Consider the following 15,702-nt stretch of genomic DNA (forward strand, 5'->3'; position numbering starts at 1 on the left):
TCTGTGCTGTCCTTTGAAAGCGAGATGATCTCTGGTTCTTTGACAAAACAAGGCTCGCCAGATAATGTGAAAAAGACATGAATCAAAAATTTTTTAATAGCTTGTAAAGTTGTGCAATGTGTAAGCAGGAACACATCATTATATCTTATATATGAAAAATACATAATATAGCTCTCAAACAAACGCAAACGTGTTTTTAATTAAATGTTTTTATTCATTCATAATCTAACTCGCATAACACATTCCTGAGTGCCCCCCACCTCGTCTCACAATTTTAGGAAGACTAAGGAAGGACTAAGGAAGTTGTCATCTGTTGTTGAAGCTCTGTGAGCTCGGTGACTTTGAGACCACTTGTTATCCTAAGTTATTTAAATCAACACAATTCAAATAGAGAAAAAAGAGCTGACTGACAAGATTTAAGATGTGGCTGTCAATGTTAGATTAAAAAAAAACGACGTTAGTTACATTGCTTGAAAAATAATTTTATTTCAAGAGACTGGATAAGTAATTCAAGTGTTTTTTTTAACTTCCTGAAAAACAAGTAATAATTTAACAATATGTGCAAATGTTTTATGATATGTCGCTGTTGTGAATGACTGTAGAGTGTATCTTATTTGTCTGTCCTGACTGGTGGAGCTCATCCAGCTGTGTTTGTCTTTTGAAACTCGTCAAAAAAGATACACTCACCAGAGCTTGCGCAACTACTGTATAACTAAAAAAGACCTCTTCACTGTGTGAAAATACAACCTTTATAAGTTTATGCAGGTAAATAATTTCTATTAGGAATGATTAGATTAAAAAAAACACATTGCCCGATGTTAGAAAGCGTCTTGCATTACATTGCTTGAAAAGCATTACATTGCTTGTCCTGTTCTGACTGGTGGAGCTCATACAGCTGTGCCTGGAGAGAATCCAGGGTATCAGCTTCAACCACACGGTTGGGTAGCTTGTTCCCCCCTCCCGCCCTTCTCTGTGTACAGTAGAGCCTCCTATCCTGACTGGTTGAGCTCATCCAGCTGTGTCTGGAGACACAGGCAAGGGTATCAGCCAGGGTATCGGCTTGTTCCCCCCTCCTGCCCTTCTCTGTGTACAGTAGAGCCTCCTGTCCTGACTGGTGGAGCTCAAACTGCCGTGTCTGGAGAGAATCCAGGGTATCAGCTTCAACCACACAGCTGGGCAGCTTCTTCTCCCCTCCCGCCCCTCTCTGTGTACAGTAGAGCCTCCTGTCCTGACTGGTAGGCACATACAGCTGTGTCTGGAGAGAATCCAGGGTATCAGCTTATGAGCACTCTGTGATTAAATTAATTCTCATTACATTATCATTCCCACTGTGCATAACAAGGAAGATTAATAAACATAAGATTGTTTAATGACAATCTATTGTATATCTCATGGCTAAATAGTCAAGTATAGCCAAAAGAGAAAACATTGACTTTATTTAAATCTAAGCGAAAGTATTAATGGTTTTTAATTACCATACTTTTATGGTATATGACTTTGCTAAAATGTATTTAAAAATAAAAACAATTGCAATTAGTACGCCTGTAGCTTTTTCACGAAACCTCCTGGGGTAACGAAATTCTTGCGTTGTACATCTTTTCAGCTATACAGTATTTTTATCGCTTACGTCTGAAATTGGAGCTGCTCGTCGCGTGGTGAATAGCGACCAATAAACAGTGAAAACATTTGTCTGTCTTTCTGTGGGGGGAAGGGAATCTGATCTGATTTGTAATCACTAGAAGACTCGCCCCCTTCTACTATGAAAATACCTGTGAAACCGGTTTAATTTGTCACAGCCAGCACTCCCGCAGAGAGTGATGAAAACCGCGCTGCGCCACTCCTATTTGGCATTTTAGTTATGGAGGCAGAAAGACGCACCCCCCACCTCTGGGTGCCTGACTTGTAGGAAGCAATGTAGGAAACGCGCACACAGAAATACACAGAAAATAAATCCATTCTGACATCTCAAATCAGTTTCGACCAAGGTCTCCAAAATGAACAAGAAAAAGAGCATTTTCAGAGAGCAATTATGCTGTGTTTATGTAGAATAAGAGATTAGATTTATGAGCAATCTAATTTCTTATTCGTTTAAAACAGTGAAACAGCTGCACCCGTTTTTCGCACATAAAAAGTTTTTTTTTTAAATCATTTGCCCAGCCTAACAGTATTGTTGTTATTGTTTTTATTTAAAGTGCTTTGAGGAGCCACCTTTAAAGGCACTATGTACAATAAAGTTCATTATTATTACTATTGTTAATTTGTTGGACAGAGAGGTGAACATTATTACGCAGAAGACAAAGGTAGCGATTTACGGCAATTAAAAATAATTAAAAGTCTAAACAGTATCAGCTTTATTTTTGGGTTGTAATTTTAAAAAAGTCAAAAACCACACTCAAAATGCAATTTAGAGCTTTCTGACAAGAGGAGACACCCAAACTAATAATGTAACATGCTACTGTTTGTGCATGAACATAGTTATACTGTTATTTCTTTAGATACGCGATTGCATGTTTTTTTTAATCTCTGGTGGGACCGGGTATCCATAAGAATCAAGTAATAGGTTACATTGCGCTTTGACAGATCATCTTTAAATCAATTGCTAATTTAAAGTTTGACAATAAATGTTTATATTGTAACCCATAGTGTACAGCCTCCATTTCTCTATAAAAATCTAAAAGATCGTTTGCGCAGCCTAAGAGGGGGGGTCTGCTCTAAGTGACAGCTGACAATCCTCCATACACTCAAGTGAAAAATCAATAACGCCAATGTAAACGTCGTATTTACAATTATTCATTGTTATAAAAAAATGACTTAAATTCGAACATGTTGTGATATTTAGAAATATAAAAAGTCAATTAATTGTCCATAACAATTTTTTTAAAGAAATGTTTGTTAAAAGAAAAGTCATGGCGCCGGCTCAATTTGAACACCCTACCTGTGGTTTACAAGTCAGACACCTAGACCACAGTACCACCTGCAAGGTCACATGAGGAGTGTTGAAACAGCCCTACACAAACAGTATCAACAGACATTGTACAGTGTGTACTATTGTGTTGTTGTACATGAATATAATTATATCGTTATTAATTTATTTAGATACGCGATTCCATATTATATTCCCTATCATCAAATTCTAAAAGTATGCTTGTTGACTCTGGTATCGAGCGTATTCGCAGAAAAGCTTAAAACTACCACTTTTTATACACGTTATTTCACATGTTAGTTAAAGACTTTGATGCTTAAAATGTTGGAGAAATGGAATACTGGTGTGTATTTTTTCTTTAAAGTACCGAGACCAGCCATATACTGTAATACTGGATGTTTACATAACAAAATTAATATCGTTTATGGCCTTCACACGCGTTACAGTATGCTCCTATTCTTTTTTTGCTCAGGTACTAAGATTTCCCTTCAGTGGTAAAAATCCATATAAATATTCAATACTTAAAAGGGCACAGTAAAGACATTAAATATACATATACATACTGTATACAGTACAGTTTTGGATACAGTAATATGTTTATGTTCCTAAATCAATGTATTTTATGAGCATGTGAAAGGCATGGTGAATCGGAGATTCTCAAAAATTACTGTACTTTGCATGATTGGAAATAAATGCGTGATTGGATCAACGAAATGCTGTGATACTTTTACAAAGACGGTCAATGAAAAAAAGAATGTGGACCAGGGCAATACTTTGAGTTTACAGCTTGTCCAAGGTCATTCATTATAAATAATATTAGTAATATCTTCGGTAAAGACTTTGATGGCAACAGCTCAAACATGAGAGGTTGAGCTTCATTAGCTCCACCTTGCGGAAATTCCGGATACTATTATTTTACCTGCGTTATCATGCGGTTCTATGCGAGAATATAAGTTATTAATACCGTAACTTGCGGTATACCGCATCAAACGCACTGCAAAATAATGCGGTATCGCCTGCTTGTTTTGAATGGCTGCATCTGTAGTGGCTTTAAAAACATATTGTAAAAACACAATTAACAAACAAAACAGTGTTTTTATATAACTTTATTTGGAAACACTTTGGTCTCAGCTGATTACATTTCCTCTGCAAGCAATTATAACATCAGAAATTATAATTATTTGTTTGTATTATATATGTTTATTTGCAGTGTAATGGAAAATGACATGACGTAATTAGCTTTTTACTATATGTAATTAGACACACACTCACAATTTTTATCTTCTTTAAAGTAAAAATAAAAAGAGTACACACAATAGTGAACAACACATGAGGCAAGACGCGGTGAACTGTATCATGCCCCGTCTCTCGTGCCACTCTATAGGCTCCGTGCTAGCACTCACCCATACTATTTAGTGGAATGTGACTCAATATGAAACGAGTTATATGACACTTTCATCTTCACTCTCTACATTCGGCACAGGTATCGCTTCTTCTTAGTTTCAAAGTTGGCTTTCTTTATTCAAACTGTGATTAACAATTCAATTGCTTTGTAGTATTACATTTTCATAAAAAGAACATTCGTAAAAAGATGTAAGAGTGTACTGTTGTGTACCTCATTTTTTTATTTCCAGCTACTACATCTAACGATATAAATATATTATATTAAATTGATATCATTGATGATATTCAGAGACATTAGTACACTTCGTTTATTTTTATTTTCAGCTACCAAATTTCCCTTTAGTTACTGTACATGATTCCATATTAACATTCAATATTAAGTGGATTTAAAGGAGTACAACAGATAAACTTAAACTATCATTTCAGTAACATCTAACGCACCGCAATTGCCACCTATCAATCTTCTTTGGGCCTTGAAGCACTAAATTGGATATGCCGAATGGTACATGGTACGTCATTTACAGAACCCTCTAGCTTACCACGGACACAAGATTTGACACACATTTTGAATGGCTGGATCTGTGCAAAAGACAGCTAATAAACTGGTATGAGGCACTGTACCAAACAATGTTCATATCAATTATATGACTGCTGGGTATATTGGTGTCTGCCTTTCCTTCAATAGCAGGCCTATTGCCTAGAAGGTGCATCCACCTTGGGGCGCACGTGGTGCACTCCGAAGATACAGAATGGAATCAAAGCAATGAAGTAGATGCATTGGACTGAGATTGAGAACATCCTGGTGATTGATGAATGTCACAATTGTCATGCTCATGAAGATGTATTATCACTTGTATAATTGGGAAGACATTTTCCAGCTAAAGCCATTTTTCTGAGCTCCAACAGATTGATGGGTGCTGGAGACTGATCAGACTCTCTTGGAATTGGTGACATCATAAATTTTCGATGTAACTTAATGCAGAATCACAGCCTGAAACAAAGGTCAAAGACTTATGGGGAGCAAGCCATGGCTCAGTGGATCCTGGAAAGGAATGAAAGTTAGATCTCTTGTAGAATCCTATATTGGATTTGCCACTGAGACCTGGTGTCACGTAGCAGTTCCTTCCGGCCCTATGCGGACGACACAATCCAGAATAGTGAAGATACACTAGGGAAAAAGTCATGCAGGAGAGGGTCTGGAGACAGGGGGGCGTGTCCATGCAGTGCTGGTGTCCAGGGGGAGTGAATCCGGGGCGAACAAACAAGGCGAAATCCAAAAGAGTAATCCGAGACAAAGGGTAGAATCCAAGGCCAGGGGATCCATCCAGGGAGTTAAAACATGAACCGGGTCGGGACCAGCGAAGGGAGGGGAATCAGGAACAGAAGATTAAAACCATAACGGAGCCAGACGCGGCAGTACCCCGGGCTCTCATGATGCGGAAATCAATGAGGAACCAGGAGTGAGGTCCGCGTCTGGCTTTTAAGGGGGAGCGGGAATAAGTAACATGTACAGACAATGGGAGGGAACAAGGAAGGGCTGGAGCGCCCTTAAGAGGAGGGGTTAGCGATCGTGACACCTGGAAAATGAAATAACTATACATCACTATTAAACCAAGAAGAACTCGTTTTGAGACAAAAATGGATATGTAAGGCTATGCATGTTAGGCACAAGATAAGGTACAAAAATGTTGATGATCCTTGAAAAAGATTGTCAGTGGACTGATGTGCTAACAGCTAAGGGAAAATCCACACAGAGAATAGCAGAGAGAACAGAAGTAATTGAGGTTAAGAACTCAAGTCACTGTGTGATTTTGTTGAGTCATGGATTCCAGTACTATAATAATCAATCCCCGAGGTTGAGTGATTGATACAGCTGTCAATAATAATCAAGTAAAATATTTCAATAACACTTTCAACATATAATAAACACATGTATGTCATTAATTAGTCATTATTTAAAAACACATGAAGGAATCATTATTCACAAATCCCATAGATTTCAAGGAAAAATTTTAGAAGCATATTAGTAATTTAAGTGTAGCCCTTTATAGTTTTTACATTAATTGTCTTTTGCAATTTTACTGGTCTTTTGATTTTCAGTGATTTCCAATTTTGAAATTGACCGGCCGGTTTAGTCAATGTGTAAAATAAATGTTCATGCTTGTATCCAATTTGTAAGTGATTTCTGTCAGAATATCCCTGAGAGGTTGGTATAGTTAGAGGAACAGGAATTCCAAAATAAGAGATAAGCTGCCTTCTAAACTAAATACAATACAACCTGTAGTTATCTCTCTCTCTCTCTCAATTCAATTCAATTCATTTCAAGGTGCTTTATTAGAATGACCGATGGGTACAATCAGTGTTGCCAAAGCAAATAAAAATAATAAAATTAACATAGAACAAAACAAAAAGTAGAAGTAAAATAAAATCTACAGACATGTTACAGACATTTACAACAAAGACATATTATATAATATTGACATATACTGTAGGCGGCTGGAGCATTATTGGGAGACAGACTCACTGTTCCTCAGGCTGTGACAGGAGATCACATACTGGGCTGCCAGATCAACTGAGTTCCCTCCTCCCTCTCCCAGTAGGATTGGGACCTGTTGTGGTTTTGGCAGGTGTGGGAACTCTGGGATTAGATTTCTGAATTTCGGGAAGAATGTTTCTCTCTCTCTCTCTCTCTGTGCAAACCCAAATGCCACAAAATAAATGAGAGCATACTGTATCTCCCTATTCTAAAAATCCCTGATCTGATTTTATATCCTGTGTTTCTGGACTGTTGGTTGACACTTAATCATATAGCCACAACTAAAATAACTAAAGTAAACCAATTTTGAATGTTTTGATCACAGTATCTGGACCCTGTAAATCTCACCAAACCCACCCTTGGCTTTGAAGCTCTAGTAAGTGGAAATATTGACACTAGTTAGGTATGACACTAGTTCTTTTTTTCAGCATGGAATAAACCTATTACTTGTTCCTTTGCAGCCTACGCATGCTGACGCAGTCACCCACCTGAACTAGTTAGGTATTACCCATTGTGTCTAAATTCTTAGAGACCTCCATTGCCATCTATCTCAGCCTGGAACAATAAAATTACTTGTCCACTCTATTAAGAGATAACTTTAATTGAGCATCTAAACTCTACAATGTTGTTATTTCAACATAACATATGTCTGAGCATACTGTACTGTAGATCCATGCAGAGACACCTCTTAAAAGTTGTTAAAGCTAAAAGTTAAAAAATAAGAAAACAATCTCTTGGTGTCAGACTTTTGATAGCTGGTATCTGTTTTGTTTGTTATTTGGTAATTGTCATGTAATAGAAATGGTAAATTACAAGAATATTGCATATAAGGATTTGGTGTCAAGAAAGAGAAAAAAGTAACATGTGGAAAACTGCATTATGTCTTAAACATAACTTTCTTAATGCCTGTCAAAAAAGTGTTTTAAATGAATATAACATATCATGCAAGCTCCACAGGAACTGTACTCGTGCTGCGATTTTATTGAATTTGTGCTTTACTTTATGTATCATTTTTTGAGCTGCAGGGCTTTCTGGAATATTTTAATACTAAAGTGTATTTTCCCATCCTTACTAAGGCAGTTAAAAATTATTGCAATTTAATGTGAAATGTACTACACCACCCTCTGGGATTTACTTTATGTTTAATACATTAAAGGGCAGTTGTAGAAAACCTAACCTAATTGAATATGGTGACAGTGGTATCCTAAGATTACAATATCCCATTCTTATATACATGCTATCCCAGGTGTAAGACTATATATTTTTTTTTTTAAAAGGAACAGGAATAACTTTGCTGCCAAATTACCTAAAACAAAAGTAGAATGTAGATATATTATGTAATATTAACAAACAAAAACAGAATTGTCTGCCATAGTTTATTTATTTTTAAAATGATGTAAAAAGCATAGTGAAAGTTTCTGGTTCCAGAATTATATTATCCTATTTTGATTTGCAAACTCTTTCAAAAGAAAAAGATAATGAAAATCTGAAACATGATGACACTGTGCCCTTTTAGCACCCTTTTTAAGAATAAAGAATATTGATGTTCATTTTTGTTTTACCAAGTTTTAAAATTATCACTCGCATTATAAAATTGTATATTCAGGATATAAGAATCCAGTTTTAGAACAAAAAAATAAAAAATATAATTCCCTGGTTACATGATTTACATTATTTATTTCAACCACATGTCCTATGGACTTGATATTGTGTTAAAATTTATAGTAAAAAATATTAGTTAATAAGATATCAATCATGACTACTGCTACAGTATACAAATTCCATTGTAATTTTGTTGTTTACAAAGCCTGCAGTTATTCTACATGACATGACATTCACAATGATAATAATTTCCAGCAGCAAATACAATTAGTAAAATAACCGTACTTAGAACTTTATTGTGAACATTCTGAATTAAATCTTAAAAATTGAAATCTCATGACTACTAGTCAGATTTGAAAACAAGAAAATACAACATATAAATACTACAAATGTTGCTGTTTTAGTATGAATATATACAATCTTGGTCTCTCCAGAGATTCATCAATAAATACCAGACCTCCCAGTAAAACCAGAATATCCCAATTTTGTCTTAATCTTTTGTCCCCATCACAAACAGTAAAATACTGTAGTTCAATTGTATCCTTAGCTGTAGAACTGGAAATTAACTGTTTACCCTGCAGTTGTTATTTTTCTTTACTCTGTACTAAAACTGAAACATTTGTATGTACTGTGTAAGCTTCTTATGTCATCACATGCTTCAGACAAAGCTTAAATTATTGACTCTAATAACTAAAGTAATAAATACAGCAGATAACGTAAAAAGTAATATTAAAGAAAACATTTTGGAAAACAAACTCTTTGGGAGTTTGAAATATACAGTATATCATTAATAATATATGTCAATTGTGTTGTTTTAAATATGCTGTCATATTTGTAATATTTAAAGTAAGCAATATAGCTTGTGTTATATGATAAAACAAACTGATATATTACATCTTGAATTAAAGGAATTAAAAACTGATTTTTAATCTGAATCCTCTTCACAAAGCTGATTGTCACGTGAATTATTTTACATTTTTTTAGAAGGGCTGGAATGGGGTCACGTGCTAATTTCATCATTATTCAATCTACATCAGTGTAAAATATGCACACAGTAGGGCTTTTGTGAAGCTAACAGAACTTGACTTTTAAAATCAATGCAGTAGTACAAATACTTGAAAATAAAATGTATACAAATATATAAAAACATTTAGAGAGGAATAAAATATATGATGAATGTTAAAATGTTTATCTTGTGGTAAGTAACTTGGATCCAACTCACAGTACTACTGGCAAATGGATGACATAGTTAATAGGAAACTGAAGTCATTTACTGGAAATGCAGTGACTGTGAATTATATTTTTAGTGCATTAAGAATTTATTTTCCATGTCATGAGAAGTTAAATGTTGAAGGTGTTTTTTGTGTCTCATTAAATTTATTTAACTGTGTGTCATTATGCCAGTATGACTACCTGCCTCCATTTTAAGAATTACCTAGGCTTCAGCTGAGATGTCTCTCATATTTTGCTTGCTTTTTTTTTAGGCTGCCGAACATTGTGGGATAACATTACCTGCTGGCCCTCAGCAAGCATTGGAGAAGTGGTCACAGTGCAGTGCCCCACATACTTCAGTTTGTTCTCTAATGTAACAGGTAATTAAGCTGTTACTTATTTTTATAATTGCTTAGAGACTTGTTAACCTTTAAATCTACTAAGGCTGTCAGCAAATATTTCGTGGAGAACTATAAATAAATAATACCGAGACAGGACAGGGTGCAGTGATGCCAGGAAAAGGAATGCAGGGGATATCAATGCTGCACCAACATACCATACTATTAGCTATAGTGAGATCAGCCAACCATATCCCTTTCTGCTGCTTTGAGAAGCCAATTATCATTTAGCAAGAGTACGTAGTGAGACCAAGGAATATCCCTAATTAGAAAAGTGGAAACCTATGTCCAAACTTTAACCACAAGCTGCAATTTGTTTTTCAAAATATTACCTATTCTGGACACTCCCCAAAACACATATGAAATTGTTTAATATGTACACAAGGGGCACAATCTTGTTTCCTTCATTGGTATGTTGTTTTTTTATTTTCTGATTGAGGTCTAACAAAGTACAGTATCATGTTATTAGTGTGCTTTCCACTCCTATTCCACATCTAGGTATATTGGGTGTCAGTTCATAAAAGTACTCAGCAGATACTCTGGGTTTAATCAGATTCTTTTAAAATTATCCAAATAATAATATTGATAGTCATAATTTATCTGTGATGAAAAGCAAATGTTTCTAAGATAATAAGTTAATTATAGATAAGTATAGTGTCATATACAGTAGTTTTTACTGTACACATTTGCCACTACAACGTCTGAGTCCATCAGAGCATTAGTTGCCACAAGAAAATCTTTTAACCAGAACTCTGTTAGTCAAAATTCAGTGGACTCATACTTCAGAGCTTTTCTGTAAGTGATTGGAATTATTTTGTGTATAAAAAGCCAATAACAAAGCTTCATAAAGTGGAAATGCATACAATTGTTAGAATTTGCTTGTCATAATCTAGCAATAAGCTACATGTGTACATACAGTATGTTATTTATCAAAAATAGGTAGTATACAGTCATGCCGAAACATATAATTAACATTACATGCAAGATTATCGTGTCCAACATTTTTACTGGAAATATCCGTACAGGATGCCAGTCCATTGCAAGTCAATCACAAACACACACACACACTCATACCAGGGCCAATTTTCTCAAAGCCAATCAACCTACCACAGTGTCTTTGGACTGGGAGAACACTGGAGCTTCTGGAAGAAACCCACATAAACAAGTAGAGCACATGTAAACACCATGCAAATAGCATCACAGTAATTGAACCCAGAAACCCAGTGCTGTGATGTAACAATGTTGATCACTGTGCTACCGTGCCACCTCTAATGGAAACATAAATGTGTGTTGTAAATATATCTGTTACGACCCCAAGTGTCTAGGGGTAAAGGGGTGTAACATTTAGGCTCATTCTTTTGGAAGCAAAGAGGGACTAGTGAGGTGAGGGACTAGGAAGCATGATTACAAAGGTGGGTGCAAAAGTGATTATTTTAGTTGAATAAGTGACTGGTAAGACTTGATAGCACACAGGGGTAAGGAACTAACTAAAGTGGTGCCAAAGAAAAGAAAATAACAAACAAAATGGAGCTGGCTAGGAAAGTGAGGGAAAGCTAACCTGACTACAAAAGATAACCTGAAACACACGGTCTTCGGCGTCTTCAACATTCTAGCTAACCTCCACTGACTACCCAAAACCATACAATACAAACGGCACTCACCCGTACTAAACTAGTGTTACTAATACAAAATCAACTAAGTGCGTAGAATTTACCCAACAACCTAAACTAACCTTATACACAAAAGTTCACACAAAAACTAGGAATACAAATAAGGGAAAACAAGAGTAATCAACAGGAACAGGGTACAAAGGAACACAAAAGTTGAACATATAACACGGTAGGGCAAGGTTATGGCAAAACAAGGATAAACACAAACGAAAGTACAAAGAAACAAACAGAAACCAACAAAACAACAAAGCCGAAGCTATACGAAATTACACACACAGAGAACAAAACAAACCAACAAAGCCGAAGCAAAAGCGAAACGAAGCGATAACCAAAGCGAAATGAAGCAAAGCAAAACCAAACGGAACCTCCATATGCTGAATAAGATGCACTGATTGGCTGAGAAACTAATTGATCATGATGTCATACGGAACTGTGGTGTAATGATGGGCTAACAGGGGAGGGAAAACAATCAAGGGCAGCAGTGTGGAACATAAAAAAAAATACACACAGACCACACACTGGGACATAACAATATCTAATATGCATATATATAAAAAATCTAAATATATCTGAAATGAATAGAAAGGAGCAGGCAAAAAGAATATAACAAAGATTATATTCTCACTGAAATAATTATTTTGCTAACTTGTCTTATTGTTCTTGAAAAAACATAAGCTCCTGTACTTACGATACAAAAGCACAGTTATTTTCAAAATCTATACAGTATTGTCACCTATTACATATAGAATTATGTAGTTAGTTTCGGAACCGTGAGGTTTGTAACAGTAGTGAAATAAACTATCTGTGACATTTCTCATGTTGCTTATCTTAGCATTTTGCAGACAAGGATCTTTTTCAGAATAAAATTCTGACATCTATATTTTAATCATGGTTGCTACTGTATCTAGTTTAGACTTGACCTCAGAAGCTGTCCAATAAGATGTGTTTATCATCAGCATTTTTCTGTCGGTCCCTTTTATGAATAGTAGTTTGACACCCAGGACTCTGCTGTAAACATTATGTTAAAAAAATGATTGTTTCCTGTTAGATTAATGTTCTTGGAGCCTAATAACACATTTCAGTATTTGTACATTGCAGCTGGATTTAAACGTTCAACATGCCATACACATACAGTATGAAGAGTGTAGCATGAGTATAACACTGGTAAGGTATTTAAGATCAATGAGAAATCTTTCATTTCTAAATTTCCTAAATTGGTGATACAAATATTTTCTTGCAAGAAAATCCCACTTCCTACTCTTAATTGCCTCTATGTGTGACTAATATAAATAACTTCCCTGAACTTTATTCATAGTATGACTTGAGGAAAGGGGTTTGTCCCAGCTTTTCCATGGATACCATGCAAATATTTATCTGGCCTCACCCAAAAGTCTTAAGAGAAATTTAAACATACCAAAAACTAAGCGTTAATGTATGTTAACTTCCTTGATGCACTAAGAGTAGAGTTTTCCTGTTACTAGATAATAGTTTGGTTTATAAAACAAGTAGCAATAGTAGCAGTGTATGGTGTTATCACTGTAATCACTGTATACAGCAAATAACAATGTAAGATCTGTGACATGAAATAACTGACAAATACCAAGGTAAAAAATAATTCAGATCCTTCTGATCTGAACTTTTACAATTCTGAGAGTGGTTCTCTCAAAGCTAACCATAAAAGAAAATTGCATTGAGAAAGTCCCTTTCTGTGGGTTGTAAATAGTTACATTGTTTTGTATGAAGATGTATTTCTGTGTCATTAAGAACTGAATGAAATGATGAGATGCCACTTTCCACAAAAAACATCTGTGATACAAATAGAAACTTAGTGTAAATAAATTAATTAAAGGGTTTGAAGAGAAGTATTAGTATTACCTATTTGTTGTCAGTAGACCATAAATAGAAATTTTAGTAGTATCAAGCTAGCTTGAACAAGTTCTAAATAACTGCAGTGTCTGATATTTTCCTGTCCAATTCTTTATGATTTTGAACCTTGTTGTGTAATATTGCTCCACTGTAAAAATATGAAGAAAGATTCTTTATATTTCTGTGTTATTACAGTACATTTCAGTCCTGTATGCCTTAGTTTGTAAAGAATCTACTGGCATCATTTCATCATACACACATATATATATATATTTGCATTGGGTTCTAAAGTCCAGTAGAAAGGTTTATATAAAGTATTAGGATGTCATGTAATTTCTTAGTACTTGAAGTGATCTGCAGCACCTACTGTACTGTACGTTATTTATGCAATAACAGATAAATTAAGTACTTATTACAAATGGGTACTAATGAACATGTTCACATGGGAGATCTCTCAGACAACAAGATAAATACTTATGCTATGTTTCAGGTGATATGTCTCCTAAAATGCCCTTGTTGTTTTGAGTGTGTAGATATAACTAAAAGACCACTGAAAATGAGGACAGGTGAGTCATTTGTATAGAAGACCCTTAATCACCTGTAGGAAGACATTTTAATGAGTGCAAACAGTATGTTTCCATGCTAAAAAGTATTGGTATTAAATTTCCCATAGATGTGATGACATTGATCTTTTACTTCTAAAAAGTGAGGCTTATTTGATTTATCACTTTGGAACAGTATATCCACGTGGGTTGAATGACAAATTAGAGCTTTGTCCTTCTCTATAATTAAGGTAATATTGATAGAGGATTAAGTGAAGATTAATTTTACTCTGAAAAGTAAAAAGAAAGATGAAAATGTGCTCCTTTGTTGAAACGCTACTTTTTTCTTCTTTCTTTTTATTGCTGAGCATGGAATTAACCTTTCCTCCCTGCTTTGCAGCTTGCACACTAACACAGCTCCTTAGTCGAACCTCTAGATAGGATTCTTTTTATTTTTGGCTCTGGTGTTTGGTCTGACTGATATACAGTATGTAAATCATACAAATGTTTTTTTTTTAAATAATAAGTAACACTTTGATCTCTGTTCTATCTCTATAACTCTATATAAGATCTCTAATTTGGAGCTCTAATTGTTTTGTTTTTTTGCAGTTTGACTAACCCAGCTCTAAGAGTTAAACGTAAATGGAAAAAGTCCTTCTATTTTTGCCCCAACATCTGTAGAACCACAGTATAGCATAATAAAAGCAGCCAGAATGCCTGGTTTTTCAGAATTGATTTGCCTATTTGTGTGGCAGAGAAGTGTGACAATAAACACTTGGAGTTTGATGCAGCCTCTGGAAGTGCAGTTGACAAATTATGTTAGCTCTTTTCACCTCCTGACTGAATAGTCTTGCTTAGCACTTGTAGAAGACCCACTATGTGAATGTGATATGGAAGTAGTCTTCCTGAATGACCAGTTTTCCTGTGGTTCATTGACATTCTTTCCTTTTTTCACCCAAAAAGTCAAGTTATGAGGTCAATTGTTGATTAGTTAGATTACAACCGTAATCTTAGTTTTAAAAATCACCACCTGGTTCAATTGACTGTGTTTGCTAGTTTGGGACAGTCATTTTTTAAATTGCTTTTTAAGTAAGAAAATAGTGTTTTTTCATTACTTTGTGATGGTAAACATAAAACAGGAAAAAACAAACAATGAGTGCATTGATGGGTGATCTGGAGCTTTTATCTTGAGTTACCTTCTCCATATACCAGTTATGTGATTTTACCAGCAAAAGTTTTGATAAATGCTAAATTGCATTAATTTTTCCTGTGAAGATTTTTCAGATCATATACAGTAGGAAGAAAGAGACATCCTAACTATCAGTTTGAAAAAAACAATAAACAGAATAACCAACTTGCGAATGGAAACAACTAAATCTGCATATGAAATTCTACAAATCAAAGTAATAATTTAAGTGTAAACTTTAAAATTAAGCTCCTGGAAGTTAAGTGTAAGGTTAAATGGAAGATAAGGAATAATACTGATTCAGTGTGACAATTTTCACAAACAATGTAACACAGTAATACATTTGTAGTAGCTGTTATTAAA

General features: G+C 35.0%; 1 protein-coding gene across 1 annotated transcript in view; it reads left to right on the forward strand.

Moving 5' to 3' along the window:
- The window catches only part of vipr1b (vasoactive intestinal peptide receptor 1b), a 93,215-nt gene that overhangs the window by 18,622 nt on the left and 58,891 nt on the right, over positions 1–15,702 (forward strand). The window contains exon 3 of the mRNA XM_015354105.2: positions 9,950–10,057. Coding sequence (XP_015209591.1) covers positions 9,950–10,057 — 108 coding nt within the window. The remainder of the gene's footprint in view (positions 1–9,949; positions 10,058–15,702) is intronic.

This window comes from Lepisosteus oculatus, chromosome 6 (assembly GCF_040954835.1).
Source record: "Lepisosteus oculatus isolate fLepOcu1 chromosome 6, fLepOcu1.hap2, whole genome shotgun sequence".
In the NCBI taxonomy this organism is placed as follows: domain Eukaryota; kingdom Metazoa; phylum Chordata; class Actinopteri; order Semionotiformes; family Lepisosteidae; genus Lepisosteus; species Lepisosteus oculatus.